Raw genomic sequence first — 22,247 nt, 5'->3', positions numbered from 1 at the left:
CTGAATGGATGAGTGTGAGCTTGTGTCAGTGATTGTATAAGAGAGTAATTATGTGTTAGTATCTGTATGAATAAGTGAGGTGGTGTGTGTATTACTGTATAGGCGAGTAAATGGGAGTGTGATTGATTTTTTGCAAGACTGACTAGGTGTGTGAGTAACTCTATGGGTGAGTGGCAGTGTGTGAGTATCTGTACAGGTGTATGAGCGCATATTTCAGTGGCTAATTGATTAGTGACTGCGTGTATGAGTGACTGTATGGGTGAGTGGATATGTTTGGAGACCTATGATTCAGTGAGTGGGTATGTAGGAACTGGTATTGGTGTGTCTATGGTTTCGAGAATGGTAGTCTGTATTTTAGAGGGGGTGTATCAAAGGTTACATTAGGGTGTGAGTAGGTGCATCAGATGATCAGATGGATGATGTCATCAGTGATGTCATTTGAGATGTCATCAGTGATGTCACTGACCATGTCATGAGTGATGTAATATGTGACGTCATCAACAGTGCATTGCAGGGGCGTGAGTTATAGTTAGCTCCGCTAACTAGAACGGCTGAATTGCTCTGGTTTTGTACGAGTGAAATGTCCAACTAACTATAACGTCCCTGAAACCTGTGGTTGTTTCAGTGAATTTCGGAGGTTTTTTTAAATGCTAACTTCTAACTATAACGTCCCTGAAACCTCGGTTTCTTTTTTTTAAACTGCTAATTCCTAACTATAACGTCCATGAAACCGCTGTTTTTTCAGTGAATATGTAAGGCGTTTTAAATGCTAATTTTTGAATATGCCTACATAGGTAGGACGTGCAGAAAGATGAAGAAAGGCGCAGAAAGAATCAACAGAGGTGCAGAAAAAGGCCTACTTTTGACTGCACCTTACAACAGACTCATACAAAGTACCCTAATTACTAATCATTTTCCCGAAGATGTCTTAAACCTCACTTTTCTCTTGAAGATTCACTATTAATCGACAGCTCAGAATATTAGGCCAACCATATATAAAACAGCAATCCTAAGCATATCAGTGTTGTAAGTCTGACTAAGTTTGTGAAGATATGCATGCGTGTCTATGCTTTTACCTAGTGACATGTTAAATTAAAATAAACATGCAAACACTTGTGTTTTAAACAGCATATTCTGTAAATTTGTGTAAAAGAAGGTGTATGCATTTCTTTCTGCTTACTATACAGGGCACATGGGTATTCAATAATTTATTTGAGGAGCTCTATAACACATATATACACAAGACATGTCTGCCTGTGCAACCGAATGACAGAGCTGAACTGATTTGACCACCTATTGGAGAAGTTACCCGCTGTTTAAGCTACAATCTTCAGATGCATAACACATGTAAAAATACATATACAAGTAGACATATACCTCAGTCACAAGAGCACGCAGACCTTTAAACTTGACAGCTTGCACTTCCCATTTGAGTACAGAAGGAAGCAAGAGAAGTACAGACACAGGCAAAAGAGGTGCAGAAAGAAGCAAGAGCAGTGCAGAAAGAACCAACAGAGGTGCAGAAGGAGGCAAGAGGGGTGCAGAAAGAGGCAAGAGGGATGCCAAAATTTGCATAAGATGTACAGAAAGAAGCAACAGAGGTGCGGAAGGATACAAGAGAACTGTAGAAAGAGGGAAGAGAGTTGCAGAAACAGGCAAAAGGGGTACAGAAACAGGGAACAGATGGGCAGACTGAGGCAAGAGAGGTACAGAAAGAGGGCAGAGGGATGCAGAAAGAGCCAAGAGGGATCCAGAAATTTGGAACAAAGGTGCAGAAAGAAGCAAGAGCAGTGAGGAAAGAACCAACAGAGGTGCAAAAAGATGCAAGAGGGGTACAGAAAGGGGTAGGAGTGGTGCACAAAGAGGGGTGCAGAAAGGGGCAGGAAGGGTGCAGAATGAAGGAAGAGAGGTGCAGAAAGAAGCAATAGAGGTGCTGTAAGAGGCACGAAGGGTACAGAAAGAGGCAAGAAAAGTGCAGAAAGAAGCAACAGAGGTACAGAAAGAGATAAGCATGGTGCAGAAAGAGGGAAGGGAGGTGAAGAAAGAGGCAAGAGAATTGAACAAAGAGAGAATGTGCAGAAAAAGGCAAGAGCGGTGTAGAAAGAAACAAGTGAGGTGCAGAAAGAGATAGGAGAGATAAAGAAAGATGCAAGAGAGGTGCAAAAACAGGCAAGAGAAGTGCAGAAAGAGGCAAGGGAATTGCTGAAAGAAGCGACAGGTGTAGAAAGAAGCAAGAGATGTGCAGAAAGAGGCAAGTGAGGTGCAGGAAGAGACAAGAGAGGTGCAGGAAGAGACAAGAGAGGTGCAGAAAGAGGGAAGACGAGTGGAGAAAGAGAACAGTGGTGCAGAAAGAAGCAAGACAGGTGCAGAAAGAAGCATGAGAAGTGCAGAATGAAGCAACAAGGGTGCATAAAGAGGCAAGAGAAGTGCAGAAAGAAGCCACAGAGGTGCAGAAGGAGGCAAGAGAACTGCAGAAACAGGCAAGCGACTTGCAGAAACAGGCAAGAGAGGTGCAGAAACAGGGAACAGGGGTGCAGATAGAGGCAAGAGAGGTGCAGAAAGAGGTAAGAGGGATGCAGAAAGAGGCAAGACAGGTGCAGAAATTTCTAAGAGAGGTGCAGAAAAAAGCAAGAGCATTGCAAAAGAACCAACAGAGGTGCAGAAAGAAGCAAGTGAGGTGCAGAAGGAGGCAAGAGAACTGCAGGAAGAAGCAAAAGAGTTGCAGAAATAGGCAAAAGGGGTGCAGAAAGAGGGAACAGGTGGGCAGACTGAGGCAGGAGAGGTGAAGAAAGAGGGAGGAGGGGTGCAGAAAGAGGCAAGAGGGATGCAGAAATTTGAGACAGAGGTGCAGAAAGAAGAGCAGTGCAGAAAGAGCCAACAAAGGTGCAGAAAGAGGCAAGAGGGGTACAGAAAGAGGCAAGTGAAGTGCAGAACGAAATAAAAGACGTACAGAAAGAGGCAAGTGAAGTGCAGAACGAAATAAAAGAGGTACAGAAAGAGGCAAGAGAACTGCAGAAATAGGCAAGAGAGTTGCAGAATGAGGCAGGAGAGGTATACAAAGAGGCAAAAGGGGTACAGAAAGAAGCAAGAGGGGTACAGAAAGAAGCAAGAGAAGTGCAGAAAGAAGCAACAGAGGTGCAGAAAGAGTCAAGACAAGTGCAGAAGCAGGCAAGAAAGGTACAGAAAGGGGGAACAGGGGTGCAGGGGTACAGAACGAGGCAAGAGAGATACAGAAATTTGCAAGAGAGGTGCAGAAAGAAGCAAGAGCAGTGCAGAAAGAGCCAACAAAGGTGCAGAAAGAGGCAAGAGGGGTACAGAAAGAGGCAAGTGAAGTGCAGAACGAAATAAAAGACGTACAGAAAGAGGCAAGTGAAGTGCAGAACGCAATAAAAGAGGTACAGAAAGAGGCAAGAGAACTGCAGAAATAGGCAAGAGAGTTGCAGAATGAGGCAGGAGAGGTATACAAAGAGGCAAAAGGGGTACAGAAAGAAGCAAGAGGGGTACAGAAAGAAGCAGGAAAAGTGCAGAAAGAAGCAACAGAGGTGCAGAAAGAGTCAAGACAAGTGCAGAAGCAGGCAAGAAAGGTACAGAAAGGGGGAACAGGGGTGCAGGGGTACAGAAAGAGGCAAGAGGATACAGAAATTTGCAAAAGAGGTGCAGTGCAGAAAGAACCAACAGAGGTGCAAAAAAAGGCTCATGACATATTGATCCATGCAGTACCATTTGCTTCTCTAGAATCTTAGGGTTCACCACTGGCGTGCTAGCTGTAGGGAGTGGAGAGGTACGCTGTGTGGGCACATATGCGCTGTGAAATGCAGGTCTGTCTTCAGGTCCCTCTGACCCACAACGTGAGCCTTGTGAACCATTGCAGAAGCCTGTCCTGCGGTACTGTCACTTGCTAAGCATCTACATGCATTGTACCAAAGAGCTCGGGGACAATATGGCATGACTTCACAAATGTTTGGAATTAGGTACAAAACAAGCAGGAGAATTAGAAGAAAATATATTTTTTGTGAGAATAAAACAGGAACATATAGAAAAGGCAAAGGTAACAAGGGAAACACGCAGATAAAAAAATCACAACAAAGAGACAGTTACAGTGAGCTATGGCTAAAGCGGAGGCAGGCAGATAGAAAAAAAAGGCAAAAGGATGAACGAATATTCAGACGGACAGGTGTCACGCAGCAAAGAGACACAGGAAGGCAGATAAAAGGCAGAGAAAAGCTAGCTATGGAAAAAGTAAAAGCAAACAGAGAATGACAACAAGGGAGACAGACAGTTAAAGAAGGGATACACACAAGTTAACCAAGAGGGGAAAATTAAGAAAGGCAGGATAAGGGAAAGTTACAATAATATAAGAAAAACAGGCAGTTAAAAAAAAAGCCAAAAAATGGGTTTAACCAGGCAGACAGACTAATAAAAAAATTATGAAAGACAGACTGAAAAGTAAAACAACCAATAAGCAGTAGGACAGAGAATGAGCAAACGGCACACATACGCAAAAGGGTAAAAAAGAAATTCAGCAAAAGACAAATGGAATGACAAGTGGATTGGAACTCAGACAGAAAATGGCAACCACACATTTGGGCAGCCATGCACAGCTTTAACATAGGAGAATCGGGCAGACAGAGAAACACTCATGTACCTATTCACCAACACATGCAGCCACTTACACACCAACTGACAGACTGATACAGACATTCACACAGATTAGTCACTCACCCAAACATTCACCCAGACACATATAACCACTCACTTATACAGTCAGTCACACACAGACTAAATCATCATATATATATCACATTCTTAAACTTTTTAGAAACACTCACAGTCACTGGATGATGTCATCAGTGATATCAGTGATGTCATCAGTGATGTCATCAATGATGTCTCTGACCACGTCATGAGTGATGTAATATGTGACGTCATCAGCAATGCATGGCGGGGGCGTGAGTTATAGTTAGCTCCGCTAACTATAACGGCTGAATTTCTCTGGTTTTGTACGAGTGAAATGTCAGACTAACTATAACGTCCCTGAAACCTTTCTTTTTTTCAGTGAATATCCAAGGTTTTTTAAATGCTAATTTCTAACTATAATGTCCCTGAAACTTGTGGTTTTTTTCAGTGAATTTTATATATATATATTTAATCTCCTCTCACTCTTACAAGGAAGGAATCAGCACTCAGGTTGTAGTATGGAAGTATTTACTCTGCAAAGGACGCGATCCACGCGTTTCGGCTCGTCCGAACCTTGATAACAATACAAGACTTCATTGTAGCTTCCTTATATAAATGTACAAATGCCTCCAGTTGCCAACATTAACAAAGGACTACATATTACTTTAATCCAAAAAGCTGGCGGCCATATTGGCCTGGTCACGATGTGAAAATTCAGGAATTGATACAATAAAGAAAAGAAAACAAGTGTTAATATGCACACAATGTCATTTCAGCATTTCTTGCCCCGTGACCGCCGTACCTGTATGTTCGTCAATGTGACTTATTCATAATCAACATACTTAGGATTGCAAACATCAAGATAAACAATGCATTACACATTACTTTAAAGTGAAAGGCTGTCGGCCATATTGATCTCGGCACATTGCGTATTATAATGGTTCTTACACGAAAGAAAAGAAAAAAAGGTGTGTTAATATACACACACTATCCCTAAATAAAGTTCTAGCGATTATAGTTCCATTCCATTCACAGCTCATTTGAGATGTCATGAGTGATGTAACTGACCATGTCATGAATGATGTAATGTCTGAGGTCATTAGCAGTACATTGCGGGGCCTTAAGTTATAGTTAGCTCAGGTAACTATAACTGCTGAATTTCACTGGTAGTGAAATCTGAGTCTAACTATAACGTCCCTGTAATCTTTGCTTTTTTCAGCAAATTTCTAGTTCTTTTTAACGTTAAGTAAGATGCCAATCACAATGGATGGTGGGGGGTTGGAAGCAGGGCCTGGCCTGGCATTGTGCTGCTCCCCCAAGCTTGCTGCTCCTGCCTCCCATCCTCCTAGCCATCCATTGTCCAAGTCCATATCCCTGCTCCCTTATTACAGCCCTGTGGGGCCGTTGTTCTGTCACTGGCCTTCCCGCCTTCTCTGAACAGTTAGCTTGCTGCTCCATCCACCTCCTCCCTATCCTCTGTTGTCTGAATCCATGCACTAGCTTCCTCCCTCCTGCCAAGCGTGGTCTGATGTGCTGCCACTGCCCTCCATTTAGCATGATGTCCCAGACCACTCCTCCTGCCCTCCACTGCCCAATTCTATGCCCCATCATTGACCTCCTGCCTAGCTTCTGTGCTTAGCTTGCTGCCCCTACTCTCCTTCCCCCTGCCCTCCGATGTCTGTGTGCATGCCCCTGCTCCATCCTTTTTGCCCACCATGTTCCTAGGACCTGCCCCTCCTATCTACTCTGAGTGTTCTGTTGAGCTGCCACTCCCCTCCCACCTGCCTAGCATTGTCAGATGACTGTAACCTGTCCCTGCCACCTCCACCTCCACCTCCACCCTGCCTGTCCACGTTCCATGCCCCTATCCCCTACCTACTGTCCTCCATGGTCCATTTTACTGGCACACCCTTCTGCCCTCCCTGGTCTGTTGTGCTGCAACTGCTCCTCCTGCCTGCCCCGTGTGGTCTGTTGTGAGGCCCCTTCCCCTGAACTCTCTTGTCTGTGCCCAGCTCCTACCACTCCCTTCTATCCTCCATGGTCCTTTGTGCATGCCCCTGCCCCGCCTTCTTGCCCATCATGACCATTGTGCTGCCACTAACCCTCCCGCTTGCCATGCATGGTCTTCTGTGCTGCCACGGCCCCTCCCACCTTCCCTGTGTGGTCAGCTAGCTGCCCCTGACTCCCTCCCACTATCCCTCCATGGTCTGTGTGTATGCCATTATAGTCTCACTGTTGCTCTCCATGGTGTGTCTTGCTTGTAGTGCCCATCTTGCCTGACCTCCATGGTCAGCTTGCTGCTTCTGCCCTGCCCCCTTACCCCCTGCCCTCTGTTTTCCATGTGCAGACCCATATTACCTCCATCCTGGCTTGTCTGTTCCATTTTAATGCCCCTGATCCCTCCCTCCTGCTCTTTATGGTCCGTTATGCTGCAGCTTTCTCTCCTGTCTGTCCATTATGGTCAGCTAGCTGCCATTGCTTCTATCCCCTCTGTTTTCTGTTGTCCATGCGCATGGTCCTGTCCCCTCCCTATTGCTTTCTTTGGATTGTTGTGCTGCAGTCCCGTCCCACATGCCCCGTGTGGTGTATTGTGCTGCTGCAAACCCTGATGCCTCTCTTGTAAGGTCAGTTTGGTGCACCTCTCCATGTCCCTCCTGTCCTCTGGTATCCGAGTCCATGTCCCAACCCCAATTCCCCCTGCCTTCCATGATCCAATGTACCACACTTGCTAACATTTTGAACTTGGTAAGTGGGAAATTTTGAAAAATACTGGGGTATTGATTTTCCCCATTGACTTACATTGACAAAGAGGAGATTGTAGACAGGAGACAGATCAAATAAAGCCCATTTGGGCTTAAAAACATTGGGCGTTTCCCGGCTGAATTGGGTCTGTTAGCATGTATGGTTGTACTACCACTGCCTCTTCCTTTTGCCCACAATGGCCTATTATATTGCCACAGCCTCTCTTGCTTGTCCTGTATTGTTGGTTTGTTGCCTCTGCCCCCCTTTCCACTGCCATCCATAGTCCATTGTGCTGACACTGCCCTTCCTGCCCGCCCAGTGTGGTCAAATTGTTGCCTCTGCACCCTCCTACCTGCCTTCAATTTTCTGAGTCCATGCCCCTGGCCTCTGCCTCTCAACAGTATCCTAATGAACAACTAGATTGCTAACATTCTATATTTATTACAAAAGTGTGGCACGCCTGATGTCATCTTGATGTAATCAAAACTGTAATTAATACCTAGAGCATTTCCTTTAGAAATTACATAGATGAGAGGGTGTTATTTGCATCGAAATTATGGTTAGTGCTCTAAAAAACTAATATGAGGACACATTTTCTGAGTTATCAAATAGCAACAAAGCACTTTTAAATTATTTGGTATCTTTATGTTTTTTCATCCAGTTAACCACTTGATTAAATGTTGCACTTAGGAGAGAGGATGTGGTGTTACTTCCAGAGCTGCAGGCTTTGCAACTGGGGAACCAGGTTGGAGTTTCTGCTGCAGCTTGACATTCTGTGATTCTTGTCAAATCACTTAATCTCCCCATGTCTACAACCAAAATGAATGTGTCCTTGTGTGATCTAACCTATGCTCATGTAAAGCACTCCAATACCTGACCAGTCTGCACAATATAAAACTGCAAAAACCCAAAAAATAAAAAGTGTTTTGCACACTTCTGTCATTGGGCTACACGTGGGCTACATATGGGGGATATTTGTGCTACATTTGGGCTCTTTTGTCTCTGGTGGCCATCTTGGGAGATTTATTTGTTATGAAGTTTCCCAATTTCCTCATTTACTTACTCCTTAGCATGAAAAGCTTTCATTTTTTTTCTTTGATTCCCTCAAGAAGGCATTCAGATGTGTCCCACATTTGCTATAAATTCTGAATGTTAGCACTCTAGTTGCTCATTAGATCACTGTAGTAAAGCTACCGCTCACCAGCAAAGTCTGCTGCTGGTATTGAAAGTGCATGTTTCGGTCTGCATGTCAGAATCTTTTTTTAATGAAATAGAAGAGGATTTGAGAAGTCACTCAAAATGTGCCCTAATTTTTCTTTCTGCAGCACTAATCATAATTTCTATGGCAAAATGAACTCCCTCATTTTGTTCCTTTTTAAATTAAAAGTTTTAAGAGTTACCACTTTATTCCAATCAAGATGGCTTCAGGTGTGCAATACTTTGTCATAAGTAAGACTGTTAGCACTCTAGTTGTTCTTTAGAATACTCTGGGAAGCTGCAGTAGAACACAAAGGAATCAACTGACAGTCTCTGCCCTTGTTGGATGTACATGTTTTACTGAGAACGTCAGACTTCATTCTCACATGACTGAGAAAGATAATGTGAATTTCCAAACCTCTGTGGGAAAAGTATGAGAAAATAGTTTTCTCTCAAACATGATTCATGATATCTCAGCAGAAATCACCTTACAACACACCACAATTCCTAAAGTAAGTATGGTACCATCAACAAATGATTTAACTGCTTATTTGTGTGATTTTAATACACTGTTTACCTACCTGTGTGTAACGAAGGATTCATCTTGGCCACTCCCAGACCCCCTAAACAGCCGATTCAGCGCTGCAGCGGGCGGGCGAGACCAGCCTTGATTGTAATTGCCGCCTCTACTCGCCTGAGCAGGCCACGCCCACTTATTTAGGCCACGCCCCCTTCGCCAAGCGTATTTAAGCGCTGAGAGCTAGCGCTCGCTTGAATCACTTTCTCTCCTGAGGCACAGCCGGGAGCCACGCTACTCTGTTCGATTTTAAACTGCTTATTTGTGTGATTTTAATACACTGTTTACCTACCTGTGTGTAACGAAGGATTCATCTTGGCCACTCCCAGACCCCCTAAACAGCCGATTCAGCGCTGCAGCGGGCGGGCGAGACCAGCCTTGATTGTAATTGCCGCCTCTACTCGCCTGAGCAGGCCACGCCCACTTATTTAGGCCACGCCCCCTTCGCCAAGCGTATTTAAGCGCTGAGAGCTAGCGCTCGCTTGAATCACTTTCTCTCCTGAGGCACAGCCGGGAGCCACGCTACTCTGTTCGATTTTAAACTGCTTATTTGTGTGATTTTAATACACTGTTTACCTACCTGTGTGTAACGAAGGATTCATCTTGGCCACTCCCAGACCCCCTAAACAGCCGATTCAGCGCTGCAGCGGGCGGGCGAGACCAGCCTTGATTGTAATTGCCGCCTCTACTCGCCTGAGCAGGCCACGCCCACTTATTTAGGCCACGCCCCCTTCGCCAAGCGTATTTAAGCGCTGAGAGCTAGCGCTCGCTTGAATCACTTTCTCTCCTGAGGCACAGCCGGGAGCCACGCTACTCTGTTCGATTTTAAACTGCTTATTTGTGTGATTTTAATACACTGTTTACCTACCTGTGTGTAACGAAGGATTCATCTTGGCCACTCCCAGACCCCCTAAACAGCCGATTCAGCGCTGCAGCTGGCGGGCGAGACCAGCCTTGATTGTAATTGCCGCCTCTCTCGCCTGAGCAGGCCACGCCCACTTATTTAGGCCACAACCCCTTTCCAACCTCCCTTTCACCTGTATATAGGATGTGTCCATACCGGAAGCGCAGCGGACGTGCGCAGCGGGCGCGCCGTTTGCGCGCCGAAGGCGCGCCTAAGGCAAGCCCGTCTGCGCCCGTCCGCGGCCGGACGGGGCCCGGGCCATGTCACTCTGCCCAAACTACTACCTTCACTCCCAGGGACCTGACTGCTCTACACTCACTGAGGTCACTGGACACCACCAGCTCCACATGCCTGCAACAACTAGGTATTTATCAACCTCGGAGTACCTTTCCTGAGTTACAGTCCCTCCCGTCCCTTCTCACTTCTGAACCCTCAGTTCTTCCTCCTCCTCCTAAACCCCCACTCGCTGAGGTACCCGCTAATATGGAATTAGCGGTTATCTACCTTAATACTCGTTCACTTGTCAGACACCAACTTGACATCTTCCACCTCCTAGACTCGGACCGACCCGACGTTCTTCTCCTAACCGAGACTTGGCTGAATGAGGATTCTTCCCCCGACATTCTAGCAGCCATCCTTCCGGGGTATTATATACTCCACGCCAATAGGCCCGCCAGCAAACTAGGAGGCGGCGTAGCCGCCATTATCAATCTCTCCCTCAGGTTCACTTCCCTCTCCCTCCTCACCATCCCTCAGGTGGACTGTCTGGGAATTAGACTCAAATCTTCTGTCTCCCCTCTTACCTGTGTTCTGGTATACCGTCCCCCACACTCTATGCCTAATTTCTATTCGAATTTTGGTGACCTACTCTCTCAGCTTACCATCAACAATTCTAAACTCCTAGTCCTGGGAGACTTCAATTACTGGCCGTCAGATACCCATGAAAGCCCCCAATCCCTGGCTTTCACTGATCTTCTAACTGGGCTTAATGGTATCCAACACATTCATCTACCCACTCACCCCAAGGGCCATATCCTTGACCAGGTGTGGACCTACAACCTCGAAATCAAGTCGCTCACGATCTCACCCTGCCACTGGTCCGACCACCATTTAATTTCTTTTCTCCTTCTGGTCCCTCCCCCGCCCCCTCGCAGCCGAGGCCCCAGCCTCCATGCTCGCAACTGGAACAAAGCTGACCTTGATTTATTTATCACTTCTTTAACATCTTCGGTCTCGGCCACTCTTGGCCCCATCGACTCCCAAGAAGCTGCACTAGTCGACTGGCTAGAACATGCCAGCGACAAGGTTGCCTCCCTTAAATTAATAAGATCCAAGCGCCCCCACGACGCACATCGATGGTTTTCCGATAGTCTCAAAACCTTAAAACTAGGTCTCCGCCAGGCCGAGCGCCGCTGGCGCAGAAGCTACGATCCTGCAAAGAAACCACTCTTTTTAAAATTATTGGGAGAGTACAAACTAGCTATATCAGCTGCTAAAACCGCCTACTTTTCCACCAAAATCTTCAACTCTGCGCAGAAATCTAAAGATATCTTTGCAATCGTAGACGAGCTCTCACACCCGGATAGGGTAACTCTCAAACCTCTTCCGTCTCAAGCACTCTGCGACTCCCTCAACTGTTTTTTTATAGAAAAAATTATCAAAATCAAAAATAGCATCTCCTCCACTCCCCCGGCTATACCCTTCACTGAGGCTGCACCTTTTGTCAACCCTCATCTTCTGACTCAGTTCCCCCCGATATCAGAAGAAGTCTTCATCAGTCTGCTTAATAAAGTCTCCTCTGGTTCCCCCACATATTGCTGCCCCCCGCGATTCTCCGGGCTGCCTTCTCAGCCTGCCCCATCCCTCCACTGGCCCTCCTGAACAACTCCCTTCTGCTCGGTGAGGTTTCCAGTCAGTTTAAGAACGCGGAAGTAGTACCTATCTTGAAGAAACCCAGCGCCGACCCTACGATCATGGCCAACTTCCGTCCCATTTCCCTCCTTCCCTACCTTAGCAAAGTACTTGAGTCATATGTCACCAGCATCCTCAGTTCCTTTATTGAGGACTCCAACTTCCTGGACCCTCAACAGACTGGGCTTAGACCAGCCCACTCAACCGAGGCGGTCATTCTCTCTGTAATGGAGGAACTCCGCAGAGGCGCTGACTCTAACACCAGCCAAGCCTTAATCCTTTTGGACTTGTCGGCAGCCTTTGACACGGTCGACCACTCCATCTTGGTCGACCGTGTCAAGGAGGCTGGTATTGGAGGGACGGCCCTTGACTGGGTTCGCTCCTTCCTGACGAACCGCCACCAATCTGTTCGAATCTCCCAATTCTCGGCGGATAGGATGAAACTCACCTGCGGATTCCCGCAGGGCTCGTCTCCGTCTCCGCTCCTTTTTAATTTATACCTTACCCCCCTGATCTGCTCCCTCCGGGGAAAGAATGTCACTGCATTTAACTATGCAGATGACATTCAGCTCATCTTCAACCTTGACTCGCAGGAAGCGGCCCAGGACTTCCAGTCCACCCTTTGTCATATCAGCGACTGGATGGGCGCTCACCACCTCAAGCTTAACCCCGACAAGACGGAGCTCGTTCTTGTCGGAGGCCCAGCCAATCCCTGGAACTCCACCTTCTGGCCCCTTTCCCTTGGCCCCCCCCCTAGTCCCGCTGATAAAGTAAAAAGCCTAGGGGTCTACATCTCACAGGATCTTTCCATGAATCATCAGATCAGCGCCACAGTTTCCTCCTGCTTCCATCAGCTCAGAAAAATCCGAAAAATAGCTCACTTCCTGACCACTGAAGCTCTCACCCTGGCGTTGTTGGCGCTAGTCATCTCCCGGATTGACTACGCCAACGCCCTATACGCAGCCATTCCGCAATACCAAATAAAGAGACTTCAGTTAATCCAGAATCAGGCCGCCCGTCTAATCTACCGTCAGCCAAAACATCACCACGTCCGTCCCCTCCTCAAAGCCCTTCATTGGCTTCCTGTGTCGGAACGCTGCAAGTTCAAACTTGGCTGCCTAACCCATAAATCCCTGGCCGGCATCGGCCCCTCTTTCATCTCCTCTCTTCTCCATCCGTACGCCCCCCCCAGACACCTCCGTTCCTCTCGTCACGCCCTCCTCCAGACACCTAGGTTCAGGCGTAAAAAGCACGGAGGCCTTAGATTCTCCTTTCTGGCCCCCTCACTCTGGAACTCTCTACCTTTGGACCTCAGACTCTCCTCTCCCTACCCTCACTTTAGGTCTCTCCTAAAAACTCACCTTTTCCGCGGTGTCTATACATAAAGTTCCTCTTTCTCCCCTCTCTGCCTCCTCCTGGGTTAGTGATCAGCGCCAAGAAACCGTCCGGTGAACGCAGCGCTCTACAAATCCTTTTTACATTACAATGTAACTAAAGTCTTATCACCCTTTATAAGTTCTCCTTTTGGTGACCCTCAAAACCTTCCATTTACTGCAATGCTTTTTAATGGAGTGCTATCATGTATATTGGTCCCAAGATGGCTGCCAACACTTCTTGGATGAAGTGCTGACAGCCAATCAGATCTTACGATGAGATGTGTGGTTAGGCTCGGCCCAGATATATAAATTTCTTTTTCCTTTAATATTTAAAAAACTACTGAATGGATTTACACCATTTAATAAAAAGGGCTCTTTCTGAACCAAGAGCTAACTTTCTGCCAAATTTGGTGTAATTCCTTTCAGCAGTTCGGGCTGTAGCATTGTCTAAAGTTTCCTATAGAAATTTACATGGGGAAAACGCGTTTTGGGACCCACCTTTTTTGTCTGCCCCCGCTTGATTAATCACCCCGAAACTTTCAAGACAGGAGCTGAACAGAGCGCCCTACTAGTTTTGCAAATTTCGCGAAGATTCGTCAAATGACGCCAACGTTATTGGGAAAACAAAAAACGCTTTTTGACTAGAAACAAAGTCCTAACTATAACTACCTACTGGCCACCGCCAGTAGGTAATATATACACACATCTGCATATACATATATGTGTGTGTATATATATATATATATATATATATATATATATATATATACACACACAGATATATTTCTATTTACTGTGTTTTTTTAAATTGTGCTTAACATACACATATGTACAGACAGACACACACATACACACATACACACACGCACACACACACACACACACACGGAACTAGGACTAATTAGGCATACCCACTGATGCTAACACAGTGAGTGCTGAAGTGCTTTTCAGGGCAGCCTTTTGTGATGTATTTTGCAGAAAATGAGAACAGAGCACAGTATGACTAGGTTCAAGATGCCTGAAACAGAAAAAAATGTATTACATACATTGAGTGAGTCTTGTCACATTCTCCACCACCATCAGAAGCAGTCCCACTGTTAACAACTGTGAATAGAACTTCTTGTGATGGTAAATTGAAAACACTAATTCTTACCTGCAGGAATATTTATGTTTTGCCGTTTTGTAGGCTCGAGGCAAAATGCAGCATATGTTTCTCTCTCTTCCTTAAAGCTGGCCAATGTTATTGGTATGCTGATCTCATCACCTGTGGCAATAGAAACATTGAAGTATGAATACATTCTTGATTTGTTAAATATTTTGTCTATCAAACATTCTTCTTAATCCCATAAAGGGGCAAATATCCTTATATACAGTGTACACGATGAAGAACATAACATTTAATTGAATAACATTTAATTGAATGACAGTAGTTTATCTTTAAAACAGTATGGAAAATTGATAAGTATGTTCTCAAAACGTAAAGATGGGGGTCTTTCAGAACATGAAGACGGGAGTCTTTCTAAGAGTAGAGAGAAGCATTTGAGGCACAAAATGAAGATGAGAATAAGAGTGAATGTACCATGGCACAGTGAATTGTAAAGTAGTAAAGATCCCTACTCCATAAACCTAGGCCCTCATTGCAAAGCAAGTGAAGCAGAATTACCATATGGCTTGACGAGTTAATACTGCTCTGCCCGCTGTAGAACAAGTTACTAACCTTTGGTAACACTCTTTCTGGTAGATACTCTATCTAGCACAAATTCTTCACCTTAGAATGCTTCCTAGGTGCCAGACTGAATATTTCTCCTGCAATTCTTTTGCCTTGTGGCGCCGCATGGGCTCCCTAACAGCACGGAAGCAAGGAAACAGAGCCACATAGGAGTGCCACCCCTGTTCGCTGCCATCAGTTTCTTATTTTTCCTTTTCCATGGCTTCAGATGTGAAGTATGAACAATTGATTTTACCAGTGTGCTGATTCCTAACTTGGGACCTTGTTAGATGTTAAAAAGAGCTCACTGCACAGAATGGGGAAGTGGGGATGGTGAGGAATTTGGGGTTAGATAGAGTATCCACCACAAAGAACGTTACCAAAGGTAAGTAACTTGCTTTTCTGATGGACACCTCTAACCGCAGCTTCTTCGCCTTTGAAAGATACCAAAGCAGTACCTTCTCCTGTGGATGGTTTGCGGAGTGGACTCAGGCCAAAAAGTATTGCAGGACCGAGTGAGCAAAATGCCTTTCCTGATTGACCTGGCAGCAAGGCAGTAGTACTTTGTGAATGTAGACACTGATGCCCACATTGCAGACTTATAAATGTCAAGGACAGGCACTATGAGTGCCAACGCAGTGGCAGCAGCTTCAGACCGGGCGGAATTGGCTCTAAGACCTTCTAGTGGCTGCTTCTTGGCCAGTGTGTAGCACGTCTTAATGAAGAGGATTATCCACCTTGACGGGCTCCTGTTCTGCACAGCCTTTTCTTTCTTTGCCCCAGAGAACCCCACAAAAAGTTTATCATCCACATGGTGTTCCTTGCTCAGATCAATACAAAAGCTTCAAAATCTTTTGGGGTCCAGGAAATGCAACCTCTCCTCCTCTCTAGGTGTGTGGGAGTGGGAGCAGGGGTGCAAATGGATTGAGAGTGATGGATTGCCCAATGTGGCAGGTCGTCACAACTTTAAGGAATATGGCTGCTCTATCCTTCAGCACCAGTTGGTCTGGAAAAACTGCAGTATAGAGCGTTTGCATCAACAGTACCCAAAGTTTCCCTCATGGAAAACGGAATCGGAGTTTATCAAAACCATGTGGAGTGTTCTATAAACCTGGGATATTGCACCGCTACCAATACAACCCATCACAACTTGGCCTCCAGGCGACTGAATTCTGGTATGGGAGTGTCCGAGGGGATGTGGGCCAAGAGTTGCAGATATTTAGGAAATTGTGTGCGCGTAAGCTCGTAATGATCTTGTAAGTTTTGGAAGGACAACATATGTTTCCCAGCCCAAACATCCTAGAGTACCCTGATGCAGATCATGTGACATTTATGAAAGCCCTTTAGACTGACAGAGTGGCAGAGACATCGCCCCCTCCACAGAGGAGTCATCCCCATAAATGTACCATTCCAGCCCTGAAATTGCAATGCAGAGCACCAGCAAAAAAAATCACGCAAGTGATATCAGACAGGCTCTGGACAGTGGAGCGTCGTACAGTACATCCTAAATACAGTCAAAACTCAGGAAGGAGAGTTCCCTTCAGTAAGATCAATCATCCTACCCACTGCTAAGGCAATCGTTAACTAAGATCAACTAAGTGGCCAGGGAATAACATTGTAGGTCCACCATTCCCAACCCACAGTCATGGAGATTGGCAAACATGGGAAAATGCTATTCGGGAGCAACCGGGAACCGGAAACCATTTTCCGATCCTGGGGGAATGGGGAGCAGAAAAAGTTGGGAAATATAAAGAACACAGGGGAGATTCATCACTTTGAAAAGGCCAACACATCCCATCACATGCAGGGAAAGATGCCACCACTTCTGGATATTGCTTTACATTCTGGACACCAATGGGTCTAAATTGAGGTGTTGTGTGAGTTCAGGAAGTAGGGGATATGAAACCCCAAATATTCAAAGGAGCGACATCGCACCTGGATGTCTAACTGCCATTGATAAGTGCTACCATCACCTCCAATCGGGATCAAAAAAGACTTGGAGGTGTTGACCTGGAGGTCTCGCCAAATAAGGTAAGGAGTGGGAAACAACAAGGACCTAAGTGTGAGAGTCTGTCAGGAACAACAGAACATCATTGGCATAGAGAGTGATCCTCTCCTCCGGACCCCCATCCCACGACAACCCACTAAGCTGAGCATAACAGTGGAGGAGGCGGCCTTGGGGCCCAATCGCGAGGGCGGACAGAAACAGGGACAGGGAACAACCCTGACACATACCTTTCTGAATAGGAAAACGATCTGAAAAGGAGCTGTTGACCTGAACCTGGGCATGAGGCTGATGGTAAAGAGCTCCAATAAGTACCTCATGAACGTTCCCAGACCAGCACACTCAAGGACAGCCTCAAGAAAGGACCAATCCACCATGTCGAATGTCTTCTCAAGATCAACAAAAGCACCACCACTGGAGGATGGGATGCACCCAACCTGGGAATTGCCACTTGAACCCTACAGATGCAGTGTTGATCATGATGGATCAGGTGTGATAAGACAGGCAAGAGCCTGTTGGCCGGAATTTTAGTATATAACAATTTCGGTGGTAAACCTGTATGAGGAGCATTCCTCAGAGGGGTATCCTGGTTTGATTCAGACTACTATTGTGGCAAGTTCTAACTCAGAGGAAAATGCCCCCCATTTTTCCACTTCGGCATAGAGTTTAAGCAGGAAAGGGGTAAACTCTGTACCAAATTGACAGTAGAACTCGACGGGGAAGCTATTTGGCCTCGGTGTCTTGCCAGCAGGCATGTCAGATAGTGCAAAGGAAGTCTCATCTGCAGTGATGGGCTACTCGAATTCGTGGGCAAGGAAGGGGGGGATGGAAGGAAGTGATGGAAGGAAGTGGAATGTCCCGTAACAGCAGATTCTTAATCTCCTGGGGGGATGGGGGTCTACGAGCATAGAGGTGCCAAAATAAGTTTGCAAAAGACCGCAGAAGAGGCACGGTGCGAGAAGCAGTGTCACTGGTGGCAAGCCAATAAAGGAGATTCCCCTACTTCTCGCCACATTTATAAATGGTACACGCTCTTGCCGGCCAGCACTGATGGGCATCCTCAAGGGTGATATGCTGTAGCTGGGGGGTACCAGGCATTAAGATGCTAAACGATCAGCAATGTCGAAGGTCGTGGCAAGGGTAGCATGATATGCTATCCTCCTCGGGAAGAAAGCCAAGCAGTCTACCTGGCACACTCAATGGCCGGCAGCAGGAAGAGATGAATGTGAGAGTCAGTTTTGTGCGTGGCTGAAGTGTGGGCGTATACCCGATCCCTAGGACGCCAAACCTTCCAGAAGTTGTAGAGACCTAACGCATCCATCCAAGCGTAGGGTTGGCGATGGTGGAAACACGCCCCTGAGAAAGGGGACCAGACGCATCAAGGTCAGGATTAGGTACTGCGTTAAAGTCGCCGCCAACGTTGAGACACCCACCAAGCAAGCCGAGGCCCACAAGCAGAGCAGTCAATAATGAAAACGTACCCGTGAGAGCTTGATTAGGTAAGTAAACTGATATAAAATTGGATTGACAGCCCAATAGAAGACCCTCCACTACCAAATAACACTCCTGGGGATCAGCATGCGAGTTGCAGACCATCAAGGAAAAGCCCCTATAAAGCAGAATAGCCACACCATGCAAATCCTGACTGAACCCTGCACGAAGCACTCTGTCATACCCATACCTCAAATAAAAGGGACAATGGGATCAAGCTGATGAGTCTCCTGAGGCATAAGAACCACAGGGTGAAAGAGTTAGGCACATCTCAGGACAGCTGTGTGCTTAACACGGTCCAGGAGGCCATTCACAATCCACGACATCAATTTAAAGGAGGGCATGGTGGTCAAAGATGAGTAATTGAGACATTGCCGAGGGATGACCCGGAACGAAGCAAAGACACATAACTGTGTAGAGTGAGGAGGGTGTGAGACTGAGGAAGCACATTGTGAAGTGTGGTACAGGCATAGAAAAAGTTGGTGGTAAATAAAAGTGAACAAAAACCCCCCAAACAAACCATTCCCTTTAATCCCCCGAAATCCCTAACCCCATACATCTACCCCTTCAGCATCAGTCACCCAAACTGGACCTCAATGGAGGTAAGAAGACAAAAAAGTAAGAAGTGAAAAGCTGACAGTGAAGCATATAGTGAGTTTAGGAAGCTCAACAGACTCCAATCTCAAAGGACACTTTGCCCGAAAAGGTCAAGATAGGTGTAATATACAGTTATCAAAAATCAGTCCCAGTTGTCATGGGTACAGCCATGGCACATATAGTCTCTGGTGCATGAAAAAAAGCCTAAACAGGGTCAGTCTGTGAGGTCTCCTTTTCAGGTGTATGTGTAGGGGAGGCCCCACTCAGATGGCCGTCAGTCCCCACAGTCTTGATGTACAGGGCTCTGACTCCGAGCATGAGGGATTTTATGTATTAACCAATCTGGGCCTTTTGCCAGTGTCCTGGGTCACATGACTTTATATGGCTCTGCTGTTGGGGTTTGTGTATTCATCCCAGACAGCACCACAAATGGGACTAGGTGTGAGCAGGATTGACCACCCTGTCAGAATGGCTGGGGGCGGATTTTACCCTGCCCCATTTACACTTCAAAGAGGATTGCCTGAAGCAAACACAAAGAAAACTGACACCAGCCTTTTGTGACCCAAGACTTCTTGGAGCCTTGGTAAGGAGAGAACTTTCCAGAACCAGGTATGGGGATAGGGCGAGGTGTCCCCCCCCACACAAATACTGGTACCAGGTATAAATATCGGAGGTTCTGAGCCACTCATCAGTACACTACTGGACCTATGGACATTACAGAGGCTTACTCTGCTGCTTGAGGACTGCCTTGCTCTCTGAAACAGAAGACTGGACCTGTTCCCTTCATCCAAGGCTGACCTGAGTGATGCCAAGGGTCAGTTGGCTTACCTCGTGACTGAACTACAGGGACACAACAAGCTCTAGAGTCCTACCTGCAACTGCCCAGCTGACCTGCTGGACTGGACGTACAACTGGACCTGCCTGTGCCCTCCTTGCTGGAGTGACTTCTTGATCCTAAGAGGTGCCTTCCCAGGTCATGGACTATTGGCTGCCATCGGGGTGTACCCCTCTTAAAGAAAAGGTGAACATTTTGAAGTTTGGGCACCTTGAGATTGTAAACGAGCCAGTTCGTGCCAAGCATCTGCCATCCGTTACAGCCAACACAAAGCTTCTGTGACTACTCACAGCGCGGGAGCAGCACTTCGCACTACAGAATCCCATAGTGACTGCCCAAACGAAGCTTCGGCAAAGATCGATTCCAAATCCAGACCGGCTCTTCATGGTACCACGATGACAGCCCGCTCCGCCTGGCCTGCTCTTCACGCCACTGTGACAATCATATGAAATACTCTCCCTGCTCCTCAAAGCCTCCTCCACTAAGAACAGAACTCTTTGTGCCGGACTTATCCAGCCCGCGCTTCATCACCGTCGGCCTGAGCTTGTGACTTTCCTTCGGTCTACAACGACCAGATGACCAGGAGTGGCACTTTGTGATTTTAAGGGCTACTTCTACCTAAAACATAAAAATTGCATAACTACTGATTGGAGTTTTGTTGTTCTTGTATAATTTTATTTATTACAATGTACTCTATTTGACTAAATTGGTTTGGGATTTTTCACTGTTTGTGTGTTTCATAAATACTTTACCCATTGCCCCTAGGGTAAGCCTGACTGGTTTGTGCCAATCTACAAAAATGTTGAACACAGGTTAATTTAGTGAATTGTGTGGTTCACCCTGACAAGGATTGTGGTTGTTGCCTCAGTGGAGCTTCCACCCCTCTGAACCAATAGCCCTGTTATTACATTGTCTGTGTAGTAAGGGGAAGTAAACCACCCCCCTCCTCACCATCAGCATCTCTGTCCTGGGCTGTTCTTTGTTCTGAGTCAGAGCCAAAAAGATAATAGAGTCTCTGCCGGGGTGTCCGCCCAGGTAGAATCACTGGTTCATAGTAGGGCTGTATAACGACCAATACGCTTTTGTAATCTCACAGCGTGACATCGGTTGAGAATGAGCTGACATCGGAATCACCACCGGACCCTTTTCCAGTGCCTGTGGCGTCAGTACAGGCATTCACATTAAGGGGCATGACACAGGTCTTGGAGCTGGACTGGAAGTCTGTTGGTATGATAGGATCAGGTAGCACTAGGGATGACTCAACCTTATGCAAACCATCTGGAGGCCCTTTGTTTTCTTGGGGCCAAAGGCACACCAGGGAGAACAGGGATGGAACCAAAAATATGCAGCATGGCCTCCTGGAAGTATGCAATCTGTGGCGGCATCGCCAATGGTCTGGGAAACTTGGCACACCAGGATCAGTAGGGGAATGGGCTCCATGACCTGAGACCCAGTGGGAGAACGACTCACATCATGACATCCTTACTCCTTCTCTTTGGATACAGAGTGGCGGAATGGGGTAGAGTCCCGCTTCGGTTTTTGTGTTTGTTCTTTTTTTTAAATGTTTAACTTACAGAGAACTTGGACTGTGAAGTTGACCTCCTGCTGGAATTGCCAGGGGAGACGGCTCAAGTCCAAGCCCGCATCCTGGAGTGGAATATACACAAGGGCTGCAACTTCTTCATATCTTCAGTGATGTCCTACTTCGCTTTTCACTCCTAGATCGCCTTCAGGTGCAAGAGGGAGCATTTATCGCACAACTTCCAGTCATGTGCCTAGCCCAGACATACCGCGTGGGGGTCCGTAACTGACATCTGCTTTCTACAATCACAGCATGGTTTGAAAACCTGTTGTTTTATGAAGACAATTTGTTCCCTGACACATTAGATTTAGTTTGAAAGTTGTTGGGCGACTGACAAATTTGGGAGTGTATCTCTAGATCTGCATCGGAAGGTGCCAAAAGAAGGGAACTTAGATCAGCAACCAGTATAGCGCTTGTATGGGGCTTCGCTCCATCATTTTCGTAGTGGTATAAAGTCAGTGCACAGACACCCAGCTCACGCAGGGGCATTTCTGTAGAAAAGTTTCCAAATCCAGTCTGGCACCTGGGCAGTATTTTAAGGTGAAGAATCTGCAGTTAGAAGTATCAAAATCAGAATATAATTTTTTCTCCATGCCATTTCAACTGGGTAAAATGCTGCAAGATGCAGATAAACAAGGACATTAG

At 46.4% G+C, this 22,247-nt stretch overlaps 1 protein-coding gene across 2 annotated transcripts in view; it reads right to left on the bottom strand.

Annotated features, from left to right (window-relative positions):
* Positions 1-22,247, bottom strand: part of LOC146798836 (uncharacterized) — a 304,215-nt gene that overhangs the window by 18,624 nt on the left and 263,344 nt on the right. For both annotated transcript variants that reach the window (XM_085626154.1, XM_085626155.1), the window contains one exon: positions 14,538-14,648. In XM_085626154.1, the coding sequence (XP_085482280.1) occupies positions 14,538-14,648 (111 nt within the window). The remainder of the gene's footprint in view (positions 1-14,537; positions 14,649-22,247) is intronic.

Source organism: Triturus cristatus, chromosome 9 (assembly GCF_964204655.1).
Source record: "Triturus cristatus chromosome 9, aTriCri1.1, whole genome shotgun sequence".
NCBI classification, from domain to species: domain Eukaryota; kingdom Metazoa; phylum Chordata; class Amphibia; order Caudata; family Salamandridae; genus Triturus; species Triturus cristatus.
This window is presented reverse-complemented; position numbering and strand designations above follow the sequence as displayed.